Raw genomic sequence first — 22,948 nt, 5'->3', positions numbered from 1 at the left:
ATGGCTAATCCTACAACAGGCTCCTTCCCCCATTTGTAACATGACACCATGCATCGCAGCTCTATATACTTCTTGTCTCTGAAGGCCACCCCTCTACCCCTTTCTACTCCCCTTCTCTCTTCTTTGATTGAATTTGATCTATCCCCTCTATTTTTCTGACTCCTATTACTCCCTTTCTGAGTATCACTTTCTTCTCTTTTCCTCCGTTAACTCTCTTTGACGGAAGACCACTCCGTTGCCGAGAGTTACCCACTTCAACTGCCTTAACTTTCGTTTAATTATAAAAAATAAAAAAAAGGGGATCCACTCAGTTGATGTTACAAATTATTGTAGTTACATTTGTTCTTCGAATACCCATTTTGCCTCGATGTTCTGTTATTAATGTAACAATTTTGCGATCCACCTAATAAAATGTGTTTAAAAAAAAAAAAAAAAAAGAAAACGTGCCAGTTTGGACGGAATCTCGGAGCTCCAGCCGTCTCACACTCAGTTACATCCGGCCCTACAGTATATCTCTTTTATAAAGACCATACAAAAGAAATAAGAGAGATAAATGGCAGGATATAATGGCATCCGATATCGCCAGAGATGTGGGTTGCCTGCCACTCAAAACCATGCTTGTGATTGCCCCTTTAAAAAACATCTGAGATCGTCCGGCATCCTGCACATCTGGTGATCTCAGACGCCGTTACTTCCTGCCAATAGTGGGGACATGTACTACGCAATGATAAAAGTGGAGAATATGCCCATCTCAACCAATCAGCATTAACGTAACATTTATAATTTGCATACTATCAAAGTATATAGAGCAGCTGATTGGTTGCCATGGCCAACTTCTCCACTGGCTCACTTCTCCACTTCTATCACTGCTTAGTACACGTCCCCAACACTGGCTATGATAGTTTCCTGTATTTATTATTGCTATACATTAAGGGGTCTATTAATTAACATTATTTTTACTGTTTTCACACCCTTTTCAAATTATTTTAGTATCACCTGAATGTATTAAAGGGCATTTGGAGCAGTTTCATGAAAAACTGCTCCAAACCCTTTAATTCACTTTTTTTTTAGTAAGCCTCATCTCATTCCCCATACTTATAATGGGAAATGTGATTTGGCCCGAATTTACAAAAAAAAAAATGTGAAAAAATATTGCAGTGTGCCCCGTGATAATCTCGCCAGCTCAGGACACAGGGTAGCACTGCGATAGGGAGGCATTTGCCCAGCTTTCTCTGCCCCTGGCAGAGAAAGCTGTTCGGGACCCGGCTCCAGAGATTAGCTGTGTGTGTTCGATGGACACACAAGCCGATCAAAGTGTAAAAAGGAAAAAAAAAAAACCCAAAAACCATACTCATCTGTCCACGGAGCCGGTGGCCGTAGCTACGGTGAGCGCTGTCGGCGTCGGGTTCCCCATGTGCTGCAATGTAACCCTAGTGCAGTAAAGTGACGCTGAAAAGCGGCAGCACACTTTACAGCACCGTGGGCCATCGCAGCACACAGGGTCCGGCGCCTGGCAGCCCAGCGGGAGCAGCGCAGACGACTGGTAAGTATATTGATCTGCTGGGGGCAGTCACGAAGGAGAAGGGGGGTGTTGACCGGGTGGCGGCGATGTCGGCGCATGCACAGCAGGACATCGGGGTATTTATTCAGAAAAATACCCCTATAATGCTGCGGAGTGTCATCGCAGGGACAGAGCTTGACTGCATGCTCTGTCCCAGCATGCGATAATTGATACATCCCTGCGATGTAATCAATTATCGCAGTGTGAGTTTGGGCGATTTTATCACCTGTCATCCGCATCCTGGATGCGGATGGTGATAAATAGGCCTCATAGGGGGTCATTCCAAGTTGATCTCTCGCTGCCGATTTTCGCAGCGTAGCGATCAGGTCAAACAAAGGCAAAACTGCGCATGCGTATGCACCGCAATGTGCAGGCGCATCGTACAGGTACAAAGAGGATCGGTACTGTGCGATGGATTTAGTGAAGATTCCATTTGCACAGCCGATCGCAAGGAGATTGACAGGAAGAAGGCGTTTATGGGTGTCAACTGACCGTTTTCTGGGAGTGTTTGGAAAAACGCAGGCGTGTCCAAGCGTTTTCAGGGTGGGTGTCTGACGTCAATTCTGGGACCGGACAGGCTGAAGTGATCGCAAGGGCTGAGTAAGTCCACAGCTACTCTGAAACTGCAAAAAACTTTCGTCCCGCTCAGCTGCACACGTGTTCGCACACTTGCAAAATTAAAATACACTCCCCGGTGGGCGGTGACTATGCGTTTGCATGGCTGCTAAAAGTAGCTAACGCGCGATCAACTCGGAATGACCCCCCCAGTCTCTATGATTGCAGTCTATGCATGCTTTTTCTACTTGAAATCAGGGACGGGCACCAGAGCAAGTTGTCTTATTAACCATGTGAGTGTCCGAAATCGTTATATATATGTGTGTGTACATATATATATATATATATATATATCTATCTATCTATCTATATAGATCTATAGATATTATATTTATATATAATTATCTCTACCTATATATGTTTATATCTAGCCTAGCTCTCTGCCTCGTGTAGATACAGGCATAAATAGATAATGTATAGCTCTCTCTATAGATATAAATCGATAGATAGAGCTGTATCTATATTTGTAGCCTACTGTATATAAACTAGAGTAACCTTTCCGCCAGACAGGTTACATCAAACGCAAACAGTGGCAACCATGATGACAGCGCTCCCGCCCTCCTCCAATCACAGGCATGTTCGCTCTGTGCTCGGACCATCTATCTCGGCCCCGCCCACACACACACCCCGGCTTCCTACTGGTCCCTGTCATACAGTCAGGGCCGGAGTGCGGCCTGTCCCCGGGGCGGGGCTCCGAGCTGCACGCACTGAGGTAACCCCGGTCACACCACTCCTCAGCTGAGGCTGCCGGGCAGGGGGCGGGCTCTCGCGGCATGGAGGCCGGGCGATGATGGATTATTATAACCTGCTCTTGGAGACGCCGCTGTAGCATCCTTCTGTGCCGTGCCTGTCTATGCTGCCAGTGACTAGCAAGTGAGCGGCGAACGGAGACCCTGTCCCTTCTGTAACCGCTGCCGGGTGAGTTCCCTGTGTGGGTGGCAGAGAGGTCGGGGCTGCTGCGGGAAATGAATGGGAGGCATTCAGTTGACGTCTCCCAGTGTGTGGCCTGAGTGTGTGCAGCTCCCAGCACGGGGAGGACTTGTGTGCTGTCACCTGTGCTGAGCTCAGGACACAGGGATGTGTGGCTATGTACATACATGTGCAGGTAGTAGCACACTGCGGAAATACTATGGGTGACGGCTAGTGTAATGTTACAGGAGAGCACATGGTGATGTTGTTCCCCATCCACCCCGGGGTGTCCCTGTCCCGCCCATCGCTCAGGTGTCTCTGCTGCTGCTGTCATGGGAGTCTCATACATGGACACCTGAGATCTGCTTCATGTTTATCTATTCATTTTACAGATAGGTTGTTAGTTTTATATTTTGATATTTAATTTAACAAAACGGGAGTTGTGAATGTACTTTACAGTGATCTTTGAAAACCAGATACTGTATAGCCACATACTGTACATACCAGAATAAAGCACTGCAGGGTACCATTTGTCATGTTTTGATAATCAAAATCAAAGCTAAGTACTTCTGTGATGACGACGTTTAAGTTGAAGTTTCTTCAGTGTGTTTGTGATACATTGTAATTGCTCTGTGATTATATCAGATGTTGTGTTTTTCTTTGTTTTTGTTTTTGTGGTTTTGACAGCCTTGGAGCAAGCCATGTAAAACGGGTCTTAAGCACATGTCCTCAAAGAAAGTGCTGTTTGGGGTTTATTCAATTTTATATATTGCAACTATGACAAATGCTATACTTATTCTTATGATACAGGTACTTTAAACTTGACTTGTCACCAATATGAATGCATCTTTGTAGCGTCAAGTTGTACTGCTCAGCTAATCGCACCAGACTGCTTCAGCATGACTGTTATATGGACACTGTTTAATTACACTTATCACTTGTTTCCTTTTCATTCATTAGGTAACACCAGTAGTTTTAGATTGGCTTTTTTTCCCCCCATTTTTATCTGCTCCATTAATGCTGTGGTATTGTTAATAAACATATTTTTTAAGCGTTTAAATTTTCCTAAAGCTAAAATGTTATTTTGACTAATCCATATATTGACTTTTAATGGAACTTCAAAATCACTAAGCATACAATCAAGCAAAAAAACACTAACAAAAACCAAACATCAGATATAAATAATGCCTCTAACAATACTTATACTACCACAAATACCCTCACCTAGGAACAAAATTAAAATACATTTGTAAGTATGCAAAGAGAGCCTTTGGGGGAGAATTCAGTTGGCTACAAATTTCTTCACCCAGTCGAATTAGCGCAACAATAGCCACACTTTATGGCAGCCTGGTCTTGCACAAAAGCGTTCTCTGCCCAATAAGGTAATGAGCACTTTTGTACGAATCTGGCATTGCTGTCCAGTAAAGGGTGTGAGATGGGGGGCCGTTGCTGGCATTTAAATGTCATGGCAATGACAATTTGAACCCTCTGCCAGCAATTGAATTTCCCCCTTTTTATGTTTGACTCTGTTATGAAAATGTGAAACACATTAAAAACTTCCTAAAACATTCCTGTAAAAGAAGATTCTCACCTAAGCTCAGGGTATTCTCAATTCCCACAAAGCTTAAGTCACAAAATAAAATGGTAGACAATGGTGTGTCTAGAGCAGTGGTTCCCAAATGTGGTTCTCAAGGCACCCTAACAGTCCAGGTTTTAAGGATATCCATGATTAAGCACAGATGACTTAATTGGTACCTCAGTCAGTTTGTTGTTATGCCATCTGTGCACAAGCAAGGATATCCCTAAAACCTGTACTGTTGGGGTCCTTTGAGGACCGCATTTTGGGAAACACTGGTTTAGAGTTATCTTGGTTCTGCCAATCAATCTTTGAACTGTAATTCTAATAAAAAGTGATGTTGCTCTTTGTTCAGTTCGGATCAATTTTCTTAAATGTAAATACAGGCAAAATTGTGAGGGGGGACTTAACAAACCTGTATTAAACCATATCCTAAATCGCCTTCAATCCTAGAACGCAATCCTAGAACGTATGAATGTGCCAAATACTGTATCCGATGTTGAACCCAGTAGTGTGCCGCATACCTTCCTCTTCACTTACATCAGTCCCGGTTTTTAAGGCTATCTATGCTACAGCAAAAATGACTTAATTAGTACCTGGACTCGAGCATGGATATCCTTAACTAGGACTGTAATGGCCGAGTTTGGGAAACTCTGACTTGTATGAACAGAATATTGCTGATTAAGTTTAGGGACACTTTACAGCTCATCTATTCCAGGGGTTCTCAAACGCAATTCCAAGGACCCCAAACAGCTCACGTTTGCTAAGTCCCCTACAGTACGTTGCGGGTGCATAGGTGTACCCGTGACTCACTGACACATTTTATTTCACTGGTGATTCTACAGAAAACATAAATTGTTTGGTGTCCTGAGGACCAAACCTGAGAAGTTATGATCTAGTTTCTGAAACACAAGAGAGGGAAAAAAAAAAAGTTTGCATATAGTGAATTCTGGGTCAAGTGCCACAGGAGAGACTACCTGGAGTACAGCACCAGTAATATGTTAAATGTAATGGGGCAGATAGGGAGTAGAGTTGAGGTGGGTGAGGTGACGAGGCAGACGCTCAGTCCATTTACTTACTGTTTGATATTGACTTACAATTATTTTTTTTCTTATGATTTTTTATAGTTTGTGTATTATTTGATTTTAATTAGCTGGTCTGTATTTGGGTGCTAGTACATTGCATTTTCTTTTCTGTTTTTGAAAATATTTGTTTGTTAAAAATGTACTATTAACTTTCAGAAATGTGAGTATTTACAAATGCCAGTTTTTATTATTATTTTCTCTGACGTCCTAGTGGATGCTGGGTACTCCGTAAGGACCATGGGGAATAGACGGGCTCCGCAGGAGACTGGGCACTCTAAAGAAAAGATTAGGTACTACATCTGGTGTGCACTGTCTCCTCCCTCTATGCCCCTCCTCCAGACCTCAGTTAGAATCTGTGCCCGGCCAGAGCTGGATGCACTCTAGGGGCTCTCCTGAGCTTCCTAGAAAGAAAAGTATTTGTTAGGTTTTTTATTTTCAGTGAGATCTGCTGGCAACAGACTCACTGCTACGTGGGACTTAGGGGAGAGAAGCAAACCTACCTGCTTGCAGCTAGCTTGTGCTTCTAGGCTACTGGACACCATTAGCTCCAGAGGGATCGAACACAGGGCCCGACCTCGATCGTCCGTTCCCGGAGCCGCGCCGCCGTCCCCCTTGCAGAGCCAGAAGACGGAAGAAACCGGAGGAAATCGGCGGCTGAAGTCTTCGGTCTTCAATAAGGTAGCGCACAGCACTGCAGCTGTGCGCCATTGCTCCCACAGCACACCACACGCTCCGGTCACTGGTGGGTGCAGGGCGCTGGGGGGGGGGGCGCCCTGGGCTGCAATTAAGATACCTTTTGGCAATAAAAAGCACATAATACAGTGTTTAACACTGTATATGTGCAGAAACCCCCGCCATTAACGATATAAAAAGCGGGAGAAGACCTCCGTTGAAGGGGCGGGGCTATCTCCCTCAGCACAGCCAGTGCCATTTTCTCTTCACAGCTCCGCTGGAAGGACGCTCCCCAGGCTCTCCCCTGCAGTATACACTACAGAAAGGGTAAAAAAGAGAGGGGGGGCACATAAATTTAGGCGCAAATTGTGATATAAGCAGCTATAGGGGGAAAATTCACTTTGTGTATAGTGTCTATCCCTCTGTTATATAGCGCTCTGGTGTGTGCTGGCATACTCTCTCTCTGTCTCCCCAAAGGACTTTGTGGGGTCCTGTCCTCAGTCAGAGCATTCCCTGTGTGTGTGTGTGTGTGTCTGTACGGCTGTGTCGACATGTTTGATGAGGACGCTTACGTGGAGGCGGAGCAGGTGCCGATAAGTGTGATGTCGCCCCCTGCGGGGCCGACACCTGAGTGGATGGATATGTGGAAGGTATTAACTGGCAGTGTCAACTCCTTGCATAAAAGGTTCCATGACGCAGCTTTGGGACAGCCGGCATCTCAGCCCGCGCCTGCCCAGGCATCTCAGAGGCCGTCAGGGGCTCAAAAACGCCCGCTACCTCAGATGGCAGACACAGATGTCGACACGGAGTCTGACTCCAGTGTCGACGAGGATGAGACAAATATACAATCCACTAGGGCCATCCGATGCATGATTACGGCAATGGAAAATGTGTTGCACATTTCTGACATTAACCCGGTTACCACAAAAAAGGGTATTATGTTTGGGGAGAAAAAGCAGCCAGTGACTTTTCCCCCATCTGATGAGTTAAATGAATTGTGTGAGGAAGATAAGAAACTAGTAATTTCTAAGCGGTTACTAATGGCATACCCTTTCCCGCCAACGGATAGGTTCCGCTGGGAGACATCCCCTAAGGTGGACAAGGCGCTCACACGCTTATCAAAAAAGGTGGCACTGCCTTCTCAGGATACGGCCGCCTTAAAGGAGCCTGCAGATAGAAAGCAGGAGGCTATCCTGAAGTCTGTGTATACACACTCAGGTACTATACTGAGACCTGCTATTGCTTCAGCATGGATGTGTAGTGCTGCAGCAGCGTGGTCTGATTCCCTGTCTGATAACATGGATTCCCTTGACAGGGACACTATATTGCTAACCATAGAGCATATTAAAGACGTAGTCTTATATATGAGAGATGCACAGAGGGACATTTGCCGGCTGGCATCTAGAATTAATGCAATGTCCATTTCTGCCAGGAGAGTATTATGGACTCTGCAGTGGACAGGTGATGCTGATTCTAAAAGGCACATGGAAATTTTGCCTTATAAGGGTGAGGAATTGTTTGGGGACGGTCTTTCGGACCTCGTATCCACAGCAGCAGCTGGGAAGTCGACTTTTTTACCTCAGGTTCCCTCACAGCCTAAGAAAGCACCGTATTATCAAGTACAGTCCTTTCGGCCTCAGAAAGGCAAGCGGGTTAGAGGCGCGTCCTTTCTGCCCAGAGGCAGGGGTAGAGGGAAAAAGCTGCACCATACAGCCAGTTCCCAAGAACAAAAATCCTCCCCTGCTTCCACTAAGTCCACCGCATGACGCTGGGGCTCCACATGTGGAGCCAGGTGCGGTGGGGGCCCGTCTCCGGAACTTCAGCGACCAGTGGGTTCGCTCACAGGTGGATCTCTGGGTTCTACAAGTAGTATCTCAGGGATACAAGCTAGAATTCGAGACGTCTCCCCCTCGCCGTTACCTCAAATCAGCCTTGCCAGCTACTCCCCAGGACAGGGAGGTAGTACTGGCGGCAATTCACAAGCTGTACCTCCAGCAGGTGATAATAAAAGTTCCCCTCCTTCAACAGGGACGGGGTTACTATTCCACAATGTTTGTGGTACCGAAACCAGACGGTTCGGTGAGACCCATTCTAAATTTGAAATCCTTGAACACTTATATAAGGAAGTTCAAGTTCAAAATGGAATCGCTCAGGGCGGTTATTGCAAGCCTGGAAGATGGGGATTACATGGTATCACTGGACATCAAGGATGCTTACCTATATGTCCCCATTTACCCACCTCACCAGGTGTACCTCCGTTTTGTGGTACAGGACTGCCATTACCAATTCCAGACGTTGCCGTTTGGTCTGTCCACGGCACCGAGGGTATTTACCAAAGTAATGGCCGAAATGATGATACTCCTTCGAAAGAAGGGAGTTATAATTATCCCATACTTGGACGATCTCCTTATAAAGGCGAGGTCCAGGGAGCAGTTGTTGGTCGGAGTAGCACTATCTCAGGAAGTACTACAACAGCACGGCTGGATTCTGAATATCCCAAAGTCGCAGCTGGTTCCTACGACGCGTCTGCTGTTCCTGGGTATGGTTCTGGACACAGAACAGAAGAAGGTGTTTCTCCCGGAGGAGAAGGCCAAGGAGTTGTCATCTCTGGTCAGAGACCTCCTAAAACCAAAACAGGTGTCGGTGCATCACTGCACGCGAGTCCTGGGAAAGATGGTAGCTTCTTACGAGGCAATTCCATTCGGCAGGTTCCATGCACGGATCTTTCAGTGGGATCTGTTAGACAAGTGGTCCGGATCGCATCTTCAGATGCATCGGCTGATCACCCTGTCCCCGAGGGCCAGGGTGTCTCTGCTGTGGTGGCTGCAGAGTGCTCATCTACTCGAGGGCCGCAGATTCGGCATACAGGACTGGGTCCTGGTGACCACGGATGCAAGCCTCCGAGGTTGGGGGGCAGTCACTCAGGGAAGAAACTTCCAAGGACAATGGTCGAGTCAGGAAGCTTCCCTACACATAAACATTCTGGAACGAAGGGCCATTTACAATGCCCTAAGTCAGGCAAAACCCCTGCTTCAAAACCAGCCGGTGCTGATTCAGTCAGACAACATCACGGCGGTCGCCCATATAAACCGACAGGGCGGCACAAGAAGCAGGATGGCGATGGCAGAAGCCACAAGGATTCTCCGATGGGCGGAAAATCACGTGATAGCACTGTCAGCAGTGTTCATTCCGGGAGTGGACAACTGGGAAGCAGACTTCCTCAGCAGGCACGGCCTCCACTCGGGAGAGTGGGGACTTCATCCAGAAGTCTTCCAGCTGATTGTAAATCGTTGGGAAAGGCCACAGGTGGATATGATGGCGTCCCGCCTCAACAAAAAGCTAAAAAGATATTGCGCCAGGTCAAGGGACCCTCAGGCGATAGCTGTGGACGCTCTAGTGACACCGTGGGTGTACCAGTCGGTTTATGTGTTCCCTCCTCTTCCTCTCATACCAAGGGTACTGAGGATAATAAGAAAGAGAGGAGTAAGAACTATACTCATCGTTCCGGAGTGGCCAAGAAGGACTTGGTACCCGGAACTACAAGAAATGATCTCAGAGGACCCTTGGCCTCTGCCTCTCAGACAGGACCTGCTACAGCAGGGGCCCTGTCTGTTCCAAGACTTACCGCGGCTGCGTTTGACGGCATGGCGGTTGAACGCCGGATCCTGATGGAAAAGGGCATTCCGGTTGAAGTCTTTCCTACGCTGATAAAAGCTAGGAAGGATGTGACAGCAAAACATTATCACCGCATATGGCGAAAATATGTTGCTTGGTGTGAGGCTATGAAGGCCCCAACAGAAGAATTTCAGCTGGGTCGATTTCTGCACTTCCTACAGTCAGGAGTGACTATGGGCCTAAAATTGGGATCCATTAAAGTCCAGATTTCGGCCCTTTCTATTTTCTTTCAAAAAGAACTGGCTTCACTGCCTGAAGTTCAGACGTTTGTTAAGGAAGTGCTGCATATTCAGCCCCCTTTTGTGCCCCCAGTGGCACCTTGGGATCTCAACGTTGTGTTGGATTTCCTAAAATCACATTGGTTTGAGCCACTTCAGACCATGGAGTTGAAATATCTCACGTGGAAAGTGGTCATGCTTTGGGCCTTGGCTTCGGCTAGGCGTGTGTCAGAATTGGCGGCTTTGTCATGCAAAAGCCCCTATCTGATCTTCCATATGGACAGGGCAGAATTGAGGACTCATCCCCAATTTCTCCCTAAGGTGGTATCAGCGTTCCATTTGAACCAACCTGTTGTGGTGCCTGCGGCTACTCGGGACTTGGAGGCTTCCAAGTTGCTGGATGTAGTCCGGGCCCTGAAAATTTATGTTTCCAGGACGGCTAGAGTCAGAAAAACGGACTCGCTGTTTATCCTGCATGCACCCAACAAGCTGGGTGCTCCTGCTTCAAAGCAGACTATTGCTCGCTGGATCTGTTGCACGATTCAACTTGCACATTATGCGGCTGGACTGCCGCATCCTAAATCAGTCAAAGCCCAGTCCACGAGGAAGGTGGGCTCTTCTTGGGCGGCTGCCCGAGGGGTCTCGGCTTTACAACTTTGCCGAGCTGCTACTTGGTCGAGATCAAACACGTTTGCAAAATTCTACAAGTTTGATACCCTGGCTGAGGAGGACCTTGAGTTTGCTCATTCGGTGCTGCAGAGTCATCCGCACTCTCCCGCCCATTTGGGAGCTTTGGTATAATCCCCATGGTCCTTACGGAGTACCCGGCATCCACTAGGACGTCAGAGAAAATAAGATTTTACTCACCGGTAAATCTATTTCTCGTAGTCCGTAGTGGATGCTGGGAGCCCGTCGCAAGTGCGGAATTCTGCAATACTTGTATATAGTTATTGCTTAACTATAGGGTTTTTTGTTCTGAGCCATCAGTTTAATGAGGCTCAGTTGTTGTTCATACTGTTAACTGGGTATAATTATCACAAGTTGTACGGTGTGGCTGGTATGAGTCTTACCCTGGATTCCAAATCCTTTCCTAGTAATGTCAGCTCTTCCGGGCACAGTTTCCCTAACTGAGGTCTGGAGGAGGGGCATAGAGGGAGGAGCCAATGCACACCAGATGTAGTACCTAATCTTTATTTTAGAGTGCCCAGTCTCCTGCGGAGCCCGTCTATTCCCCATGGTCCTTACGGAGTACCCAGCATCCACTACGGACTACGAGAAATAGATTTACCGGTGAGTAATATCTTTATTATTATTATTATTATTATTATTATTATTATTATCGTAAAACTACAATGAGACCTAAGAGTAAAAATGAAACCAAAAAACTAGATACGTGTCAATTCTCAAACTAATACGCAAACTGTTACGGATTCGCAAAAAATCAGGACAGTCACATGTACAGTATCCTAAATGGAACCAACCTAACATTTTCTTCACTGTTAATAAATGAAAGTTCCTTAATGAGGACTATAATTTCTAAGAGACTACTTTTGTTACTGTGATGTTGCTTTGTTTACAGTGAACACACAATGTTTGATTATTTACAACATTTCGATGTTTATATTTATTACAATATTATTATACAGGTTATTTTGTATGCGTTGATCAGAATACATACGATTCCCCAGTGGACAGGATGGCGGCTGTTATGATCCCGACAGTGGGATCCTGTCCGCCAGCAGCGGGGCGAGTGCTAGAAAGCCCCTTGCATGTTCGGAAAGCTGTGGCTTGCTGCGATCGTCACAGGTTATTTTCTCCCTCCTTGGGTGTCGTGGACACCCACAGAAGGAATATAGCCTGCATCACCGGTATTGCGGCGGCATTTCACCGCCTGTCGGGATTCAGACATTTGTATTGTGATCGGCGGGATCCCAATTTTTAAACAGAATGAGAGGTGCTATCATGCTGAGACTTGTAGTGCCACACAGAAAAAAAAAAAGAGAAAATGCAGGTGCACACTCGAAGTTCTAAACACAGCTAATCTAGTCTATAATAGTAAACACAGCAATTTAACATAGAGTAAAATTGAGGTGCTTAGTATAATATTGGGTATAAATATGGGCCCACCTACCGTGACCAGGTTGCCTGATCTGGTTAGTCCGTAACATTTCTAAGGTTGAAGTCCAGAGCAAAGGATTTAGGGCTAATAGCAGGGGCGTAGCAAGAACTTTGTGGGCCCCATAGCCAGTGGCAGAACTAGCGAGCGGTGGGCCCAGGTGCGACAAAATGCTTTGGGCCCCAGCGTGGCCACAAAAAGAAGTGCGTGGCCACGCACCAGAAGGGGTGTGGCCACTGAATATGGGGCGTGCCAACATGACTATCACCTACCCCCTGTGTCGCCTCTCAGCACACCTTCATTCAATTTTTGCACGGTACGCATGCAGAGTCCCCTTTTTACACAGTGCCAGATACACAAGTGGCCCACAGTGCCAGATCCACAGTGCCAGATCCACAGTGCCCCACAGTGCATGATGATTAAAAAAATAAAATAAATACAGCCAGCTTACTTTTTTTTTCTCTGCATCTTGCTCTTCCACGCACACTTCCTCCACTCTTTCCCCCCCCCCCCACTCCTCCCTCCCTCCTTCTTTAAAAAAAAAAAAAAAATCCGGCTCTGGGGGCGGGTGGCCATGATGCCCTGGCCGCCGTCGGCGCCCCCCTCTGCTGGGTCTGCCAAGGCGCCCAGGGCACGTGCCCCACTCTCCCTGCCTTACATGCACCTCTGCTTTGACAGGGAAGGTGGGCCCCATAGCATCTACACTGCCTGCACCTGTGGTAGCTACGCCCTTGGCTAATAGGATACCACTTTTCGAGTGTCCACCTGCATTTTCTTTTTCCTGTGTAGCCCCACATTAGCAGCAGTAATGGAACAACGAAAGGTAAAGCTTATGCATCGTTATAGAAAACTTATAGAAAAAAAAATCACTTTGCAAGCATTGTTTCTGATTGTGTTGATTTTAAGCAGGGATGGGGAACCTTCGGCCCTCCAGCTGCTGTTGAACTACACATCCCAGCATGCCCTGCAACAGTTTTAGCATGGCCAAATAGCAAAACTGTAGCAAGGCATGCTGGTATGTGTAGTTCAACAACAGCTGGAGGGCCGAAGGTTCCCCATCCCTGATTTTAAGAGTTGCGGAATAGGTCTGAGATTTCGGAACAATCATGATATCAGCAAGTTCACCACTAAATTCAAAGTGTCAATTTGTAATTCGGCAAAACTTATTTAAGTTTTAAAGGTTTTCTCAGTTCTTGGGATACATATGGCATGCCGGCTGTCACTATACAGACAGCGACATCTTGTCTGCCGGAATCCCGGCAGCGAGTGCACTCGCCACGCATCGGGCCTGGTGGCTCGCTGTGCTCACCACAGGTTCTATTCCCACTCGGTTGGTGGCGTGGACCCACCAGCCGAGTGCGAATAGCAGTTGGGCGTCTGAATTCCAGGCGACTGTAAAATGATGTCTGTCAGGATTTCCGCGTTGGTCTCCTGTACGCCGGGACCCCAACAGCTGGTATATTGATTGCATCCCCAGTTGTTGGTATTGTGGAGTGTGCATCGGCACTGTATTTCCTTTCTTTGTGGGACTACAAGTCCCAGCATGGTTGCACCTTCCACTATATATGTATTTCTCTAACGTCCTAGTGGATGCTGGGGACTCCGTCAGGACCATGGGGATTAGCGGCTCCGCAGGAGACAGGGCACAAAAATAAAGCTTTAGGATCAGGTGGTGTGCACTGGCTCCTCCCCCTATGACCCTCCTCCAAGCCTCAGTTAGGTTTTTGTGCCCGTCCGAGCAGGGTGCAATCTAGGTGGCTCTCCTAAAGAGCTGCTTAGAAAAAGTTTTTAGGTTTTTTATTTTCATTGAGTCCTGCTGGCAACAGGCTCACTGCATCGAGGGACTTAGGGGAGAGAAGTGAACTCACCTGCGTGCAGGATGGATTGGCTTCTTAGGCTACTGGACACCATTAGCTCCAGAGGGAGTCGGAACACAGGTCTCACCCTGGGGTTCGTCCCGGAGCCGCGCCGCCGACCCCCCTTGCAGATGCCGAAGATGGAAGAGGTCCAGAAGCAGGCGGCAGAAGACTTTTCAGTCTTCCTGAGGTAGCGCACAGCACTGCAGCTGTGCGCCATTGTTGTCGGCACACTTCACACAGCGGTCACGGAGGGTGCAGGGCGCTGGGGGGGTGCCCTGGGCAGCAATGTATAATACCTTTTTTATGGCTAAAAATACATCACATATAGCCCCTGGGGGCTATATGGATGTATTTAACCCCTGCCAGGTCTCAGAAAAACGGGAGAAGAAGCCTGCCGAAAAGGGGGCGGGGCCTATTCTCCTCAGCACACAGCGCCATTTTCCCTCACAGAAATGCTGGTGGGAAGGCTCCTAGGCTCTCCCCTGCACTGCACTACAGAAACAGGGTTAAAACAGAGAGGGGGGGCACTGATTTGGCGATATGACTACATATATTAAAATGCTATAAGGGAAAAGCACTTATATAAAGGTTGTCCCTGTATAATTATAGCGTTTTTGGTGTGTGCTGGCAAACTCTCCCTCTGTCTCCCCAAAGGGCTAGTGGGTCCTGTCCTCTATCAGAGCATTCCCTGTGTGTGTGCTGTGTGTCGGTACGTGTGTGTCGACATGTATGAGGACGATGTTGGGAGGCGGAGCAAATTGCCTGTAATGGTGATGTCACTCTCTAGGGAGTCGACACCGGAATAGATGGCTTATTTAAGGAATTACGTGATAATGTCAACACGCTGCAAGTCGGTTGACGACATGAGACGGCCGGCAAACATATTAGTATCTGTCCAGGCGTCTAAAACACCGTCAGGGACGTTATAATGCCCATTTTACCTCAGTCGGTCGACACAGACACGGACACTGACTCCAGTGTCGACTGTGAAGAAACAAACATATTTTCCTTTAGGGCCACACGTTACTTGTTAAGGGCAATGAAGGAGGTGTTACATATTTCTGATACTACAAGTACCACAAAAAAGGGTATTATGTGGGGTGTGGAAAAACTACCTATAGTTTTCCTGAATCAGATAAATTAAATGAAGTGTGTGATGAGGCGCGGGGTTCCCCCGATAGAAAATTATTGGCGGTATACCCTTTCCCGCCAGAAGTTAGGGCGCGTTGGGAAACACCCCTTAGGGTGGATAAGGCGCTCACACGCTTATCAAAACAAGTGGCGGTACCGTCTCCAGATACGGCCGCCCTCAAGGAGCCAGCTGATAGGAGGCTGGAAAATATCCTAAAAAGTATATACACACATACTGGTGTTATACTGCGACCAGCGATCGCCTCAGCCTGGATGTGCAGCGCGAGGGTGGCTTGGTCGGATTCCCTGACTGAAAATATTGATACCCTTGACAGGGACAGTATTTTATTTACTATAGAGCATTTAAAAAATGCATTTCTATATATGCGAGATGCACAGAGGGATATTTGCACTCTGGCATCAAGAGTAAGTGCGATGTCCATATCTGCCAAAAGATGTTTATGGACACGACAGTGGTCAGGTGATGCAGATTCCAAACGGCACAAAGATGTATTGCCGTATAAAGGGGAGGAGTTATTTGGGGTCGGTCCATCGGACCTGGTGGCCACGGCAACTGCTGGGAAATCCACCGTTTTTACCCTGTGTCACATCTATGCTGAAAAAGACACCGTCTTTTCAGCCTCAGTCCTTTCGTCCCCATAAGCATATCTGCCCAGGGATAGAGGAAAGGGAAGAAGACTGCAGCAGGCAGCCCATTCCCAGGAACAGAAGCCTTCCACCGCTTCTGCCAAGTTCTCAGCATGACGCTGGAGCCGTACAGGACCCCTGGATCCTACAAGTAGTATCCCAGGGGTACAGATTGGAAAGTCGAGACGTTCCCCTCGCAGGTTCCTGAAGTCTGCTTTACCAACGTCTCCCTCCGACAGGGAGCCAGTATTGGAAACGATTCACAAGCTGTATTCCCAGCAGGTGATAATCAAAGTACCCCTCCTACAACAAGGAAAGGGGTATTATTCCACACTATATTGTGGTACTGAAACCAGAAGGCTCGGTGAGACCTATTCTAAATCTGAAATATTTGAACACTTACAAAGGTTCAAATCAAGATGGAGTCACTCAGAGCAGTGATAGCGAACCAGGAAGAAGGGGACTATATGGTGTCCCGGGACATCAGGGATGCTTACCTCCATGTCCCAATTTGCCCTTCTCACCAAGGGTATCTCAGGTTCGTGGTACAGAACTGTCACTATCAGTTTCAGACGCTGCCGTTTGGATTGTCCACGGCACTCCGGGTCTTTACCAAGGTAATGCCCGAAATGATGATTCTTCTTCGAAGAAAATGGACGACCTCCTGATAAGAGCAAGGTCCAGAGAACAGTTGGAGGTCGGAGTAGCACTATCTCAAGTAGTTCTACGACAGCACGGGTGGATTATAAATATTCCAAAACCGCAGTTGTTTCCGACGACACGTCTGCTGTTCCTAGGGATGATTCTGGACACAGTCCAGAAAAAGGTGTTTCTCCCGGAGGAGAAAGCCAGGGAGTTATCCGAGCTAGTCAGGAACCTCCTAAAACCAGGAAAAGTGTCAGTGCATCATTGCACAAGAGTCCTGGGAAAAATGGTGGCTTATTACGAAGCGATTCCATTCGGCAGATTCCACGCAAGAACTTTTCAGTGGGATCTGCTGGACAAATGGTCCGGATCGCATCTTCAGATGCATCAGCGGATAACCCTATCTCCAAGGACAAGGGTGTCTCTCCTGTGGTGGTTACAGAGTGCTCATCTTCTAGAGGGCCGCAGATTCGGCATTCAGGATTGGATGCTGGTGACCACGGAGGCCAGCCTGAGAGGCTGGGGAGCAGTCGCACAGGGAAAAAATTTCCAGGGAGTGTGATCAAGTCTGGAGACTTTTCTCCACATAAATATACTGGAGCTAAGGGCAATTTATAATGCTCTAAGCTTAGCAAGACCTCTGCTTCAAGGTCAGCCGGTATTGATCCAGTGGGACAACATCACGGCAGTCGCCCACGTAAACAGACAGGGCGGCACAAGAAGCAGGAGGGCAATGGAAAAAACTGCAAGGATTTTTCGCTGGGCGGAAAATCATGTGATAGCACTGTCAGCAGTGTTCATTTCGGGAGTGGACAACTGGGAAGCAGACTTTCTCAGCAGGCACGACCTCCACCCGGGAGAGTGGGGACTTCATCGGGAAGTTTTCCACATGATTGTGAACCGTTGGGAAAGACCAAAGGTGTACATGATGGCGTCCCGCCTGAACAAAAAACTGGACAGGTATTGCGCCAGGTCAAGAGACTTTCAGGCAATAGCTGTGGACGTTCTGGTAACACCGTGGGTGTACCAGTCGGTGTATGTGTTTCCTCCTCTGCTTCTCATACTCAAGGTATTGAGAATTATAAGACGTAGAGGAGTAAGAACTATACTCGTGGCTCCGGATTGGCCAAGAAGGACTTGGTACCCGGAACTTCAAGAGATACTCACAGAGGACTCATGACCTCTGCCGCTAAGAAGGGACTTGCTTCAGCACGTACCATGTCTGTTCCAAGACTTACCGCGGCTGCGTTTGACGGCATGGCGGTTGAACGCCGGATCCTAAGGGAAAAAGGCATTCCGGAAGAGGTCTTTCCTACCATGGTCAAAGCCAGGAAGGACGTGACCGCACAACATTATCACCACATGTGGCGAAAATATGTTGCGTGGTGTGAGGCCAGGAAGGCTCCACGAAGAAATTTCAACTCGGTCGATTCCTGCATTTCCTGCAAACAGGAGTGTCTATGGGCCTCAGATTGGGGTCCATTAAGGTTCAAATTTCGGCCCTGTCGATTTTCTTCCAGAAAGAATTGGCTTCAGTTCCTGAAGTCCAGAAGTTTGTCAAGGGAGTACTGCATATACAACCCCCTTTTGTGCCTCCAGTGGCATTGTGGGATCTCAACGTAGTGCTGGGATTCCTCAAATCACATTGGTTTAAACCGCTCAAATCTGTGGATTTGAAATATCTCACATGGAAAGTGACCATGATGTTGGCCCTGGCCTCGGCCAGGCGAGTGTCAGAATTGGCGGCTTTGTCTCACAAAAGCCCATATCTGATTGTCCATTCGGACAGGGCAGAGCTGCGGACTCGTCCCCAGTTTCTCCCTAAGGTGGTGTCAGCGTTTCACCTGAACCAGCTTATTGTGGTACCTGCGGCTACTAGGGACTTGGAGGACTCCAGGTTGCTAGATGTTGTCAGGGCCCTGAAAATATCGGTTTCCAGGACGGCTGGAGTCAGGAAAACTGACTTGCTGTTATCCTGTATGCACCCAACAAACTGGGTGCTCTTGCTTCTAAGCAGACGATTGCTAGTTGGATGTGAAATACAATTCAGCTTGCACATTATGTGGCAGGCCTGCCACAGCCAAAATATGTAAATGCCCATTCCACAAGGAAGGTGGGCTCATCCTGGGCGGCTGCCCGAGGGGTCTCGGCATTACAACTCTGCCGAGCAGCTACGTGGTCGGGGGGAGAACACGTTTGTAAAATTCTCCAAATTTGATACCCTGGCTAAAGAGGACCTGGAGTTCTCTCATTCGGTGCTGCAGAGTCATCCGCACTCTCCCACCCGTTTGGGAGCTTTGGTATAATCCCCATGGTCCTGACGGAGTCCCCAGCATCCACTAGGACGTTAGAGAAAATAAGATTTTACTTACCGATAAATCTATTTCTCGTAGTCCGTAGTGGATGCTGGGCGCCCATCCCAAGTGCGGATTGTCTGCAATACTTGTACATAGTTATTGGTACAAAAATCGGGTTATTATTGATGTGAGCCGTCTGTTCAGAGGCTCCTACGTTGTCATACTGTTAACTGGGTTCAGATCACAAGTTGTACGGTGTGATTGGTGTGGCTGGTATGAGTCTTACCCGGGATTCAAAATCCTTCCTTATTGTGTACGCTCGTCCGGGCACAGTATCCTAACTGAGGCTTGGAGGAGGGTCATAGGGGGAGGAGCCAGTGCACACCACCTGATCCTAAAGCTTTATTTTTGTGCCCTGTCTCCTGCGGAGCCGCTAATCCCCATGGTCCTGACGGAGTCCCCAGCATCCACTACGGACTACGAGAAATAGATTTATCGGTAAGTAAAATCTTATTTTAGAGTGTGCAGTCCAGGACCACCCTCGCTCATGTTGGGCAAATCTAGAAGACCCTATACAAAGCTATGGGGGTTGTATTTGCGGAGAAAAATAGAAGAACTGTGGCAGATACCGGAGATCCCTTCATAGTAGATCTGGGAGATCTTTAATATCCTGTAATTATTTCATGATGAGTAGGCCACTATGGGTGAGAGTGGCTCTTTTGAATATTGGTGGCTCTATATATTGTTGTCCTCAGTGTATCAGGTTGCCGATCACTGCTAAAGAAGCCTGTTGCTAGGGGCAATAACCTTTTTTATTGATCAGGACACAAGTGGCAGACCAGGTGCACTGTGCTCACTTTACCTGAGGTGGCACCTAAATTACTAATCACATATAAGTAGCTTGATATTCGACAAAGGCATTGTGCTGTGGCGGGATAGGATTGTCACTCATTGCATTTAAATAGGTAAAAGTCTTCTGATTTCTGCATAATTGTCTTATTTTTAGTTTAGTGGGGCTACTGCGAGTTGATGGGCAACATGCATTGTACATAGCAGTTTGCTAATGTAATGAGTTTTATTATTTGGATAATTGAATCTTAATGCAAAAATTCCTCCCTCTAGAAGTGATTTACTTTTGTTGCATATATTTGTAATTCAACAATAAAGATTATTTTATAAATATTAAGATGGTATTTGTTATTACAATGGTGCTCTGTATGTTGAAAGTCAGAACCAACTTTATGGGCTGGATTCAGTTAGCTGCGGTTAATCACTGCGAGCTAATTGATCTGTCGGGGATATTCAAATAGAGGCCACAATTAGCCAATAGGCTACACCGAACTCCTGATTGAGGCTCGAACAGAAATTAAGTGCCCTTAAAGCGAATGCTGCGAACACGTTAACCCATAGCTCTGTGTACTTATCCCGGATTTCACGAGCTAACGCGTGTTACCGGGTAATTTACCGCGCTAGGAAAAGTGGCTGTAATTGAAGAGCCCCAGGCATAAACGCCAGAGGCTACCACCCTTTTCTCCACGTGATAAATTACCGCTGCTAATTGAATCTGCCCCATGGTGATTTATTGATATGTTTAAATACTGCTCTTGAGATGAGGGTAGTTTTATTCCACAGAAAAGTGAGGTGGTGCTATGGCAATCTGTCTACCTAGTTCCAATCGGAACATGAATCCTGCAATGAGCTCTTGGATCTTTCTCTTTAAAATATTTCCTTATATTCCTATAAATAGGTGAATGAAGTAGCAAAACAGCCTGCATTTTCCTCTTTTGCACCCTTCAGTCTCCATAAGTTGGTTTGACTGTGTGGACTTATGATCTGTTTTTCATTATGTATTACACAGTAGCTTAATTATCTATGTATCCTTATGGATGATAAAATGATAGTGCATGATTCATGCTAAGCGGTCAGTACAGTATATTAAACTAGAAATGACACTAATTTTTCTAAGACCCACAGTTACAGCATTAGAGGTCCAGTTATTAGCAGTAGTAGTAGTAGTAGTAGTAGTATTATCATCTACTGACTTTACCAATAGTAAGGGTGTACATTGTGTTTATTACCTGTGCTTGCTAAACAGTTATGAGTTAAGGTCATAAAAAGTGATAGTGGACCCTGCCATTCTGCTCACTGGAATGGATGGCACTATGATGCCTAGAGGAATCATAAACCCGGACATATGCTTATTTATACAATAAATAGCCCTCTGTAAGAAGGTGCTTGGCCTAACAAACTATTCATATTTGTGTATTTTTACATGTTTTTAAGCCACCCTGCTGGAATATAATGGAGGAGTCTCTGCCTAACTCGAAGATGCTAGATCTGAATCATTCTCGCTTTATCATTGGTTCTGTATCGGAGGACAACTCTGAGGATGAATTCAGCTCTTTGGTTAAAGTGGATATTCTAGAAGATAAAGAAAGGTCTTTATCTCCAGCTTCTATATCTTCAGACACCGTATCTGACATGGCATTATCAAACTTTCAAGAGAACCTGGCTTTACAAATGAGGTAAGATTTTTTTTGTTTTTTTTCCCAATTAAGAATCAGACAATTATCTAATTTTTTATAATGACTCATTCTATACAATTTTAAGTGTGCTATACAATTTTAGTACTGACACAGTATACTTGATAAGAGAAGTAGTTTGGTGAAAGTACAGTAACTTTGTTATATTCTTTATGGTGCCGTTGTGCTAACCAAATTATTTGATGCTGCCCCAGTACTAGTCCACCATGTTTTATCTGCATGTGATTATCCACATCATTGTCCAGTTCTTTGCTTCAAATGGGCCAAAGTTTGGAAGGAATATTTACATGTTGTAGAGGTGGGGAGCAGCTGTTTCTTAAAGAATAAATCCTTCCCTAAGCACATTACTATAGTTTAATGTTGCTATAAAAGCAAAGCAATGCTTTGTTATTGGCAGTGTTTGGAAACGGAGTGGAATGGGATCGTTATAATGTTTGAATCATGTGATCTGGTGATTAATGCATACAAGGTTTATAAAATTTCATTGTATAGTTTAACTTGCCTAATTCCATCCAAAGATTTTGCTTTAGTTTTTGACAGCATTATAACCTTATAATTCTAGAATCTGGGAATGCTGGTAATCTTTTATTTTAGAAGGAATGAATGTTGGCTGCATTGTGCCCCAAAGCTCTTTTAGGACTTTATTTAAAGGGAACTTTAGGACTAGTTGCATCTATGCTTTATATTACTTTGTTCTATAAAAACGGTTAGTCTCAAGACCCAGGTATAAGTATGTTTGTCTTTTTGTTTTTTTCGTTTTTTCATTTTTGTTATTAACTGAATATAAGGAATGAAGTGGGAACACCATTCAGGAAGGATGTAATCATTAGCTCATCAATAACAATGTTGATCTTCACAATGTAGACACCAGTCATGATGCTGACATTGTTAAAATGACTACTGGCAACATGTTGACATGCTCAGAATGTCGATGTGTGAAATGCTTCTCGTAAGGCAAACACTGGGGTTTGGCTGCATTATTGGTGAGTGGGTTAGGGTTAGGCACTAAAGGGAGGGGATGCGATTAGTGATAGGGCAATGTACTTACCAGAATGGTGCTTGGTCAGATGACTCCAACAACATGAACTCTAGGAAACGCTCCTGCAGCTGTCAAGATAAGGAAAGTTACTGCTGTTTGTGATGAATGTCGAATTGGTCAATGTTGACAGTTTAACTGTAACGACATGAGCGTGTCGATATTGTGAGTGTCCACATCATAATACCACACTAGAAGGTGTGTTCTTTTTCATGTTATTTTCTCTAACGTCCTAGAGGATGCTGGGGACTCCGTAAGGACCATGGGGATAGACGGGCTCCGCAGGAGACATGGGCACTTTAAGAAAGTCTTTAGACCTGGGTGTGCATTGGCTCCTCCCTCTATTCCCCTCCTCCAGACCT

General features: G+C 46.3%; 1 protein-coding gene across 1 annotated transcript in view; it reads left to right on the top strand.

Moving 5' to 3' along the window:
* Positions 1 to 2,839: 2,839 nt before the first annotated feature.
* ACACA (acetyl-CoA carboxylase alpha) overlaps positions 2,840 to 22,948 on the top strand; it is an 848,870-nt gene continuing 828,761 nt past the window's right edge. Inside the window, exons 1-2 of the mRNA XM_063951842.1 lie at positions 2,840 to 3,094; positions 21,291 to 21,532. Coding sequence (XP_063807912.1) covers positions 21,309 to 21,532 — 224 coding nt within the window. The 5' untranslated portion in view covers positions 2,840 to 3,094; positions 21,291 to 21,308. The remainder of the gene's footprint in view (positions 3,095 to 21,290; positions 21,533 to 22,948) is intronic.

This window comes from Pseudophryne corroboree, chromosome 2 (assembly GCF_028390025.1).
Source record: "Pseudophryne corroboree isolate aPseCor3 chromosome 2, aPseCor3.hap2, whole genome shotgun sequence".
Lineage (NCBI taxonomy): Eukaryota > Metazoa > Chordata > Amphibia > Anura > Myobatrachidae > Pseudophryne > Pseudophryne corroboree.
The sequence above is the reverse complement of the archived record's forward strand: the minus strand, read 5'-3'. Positions and strand labels throughout refer to the sequence as shown.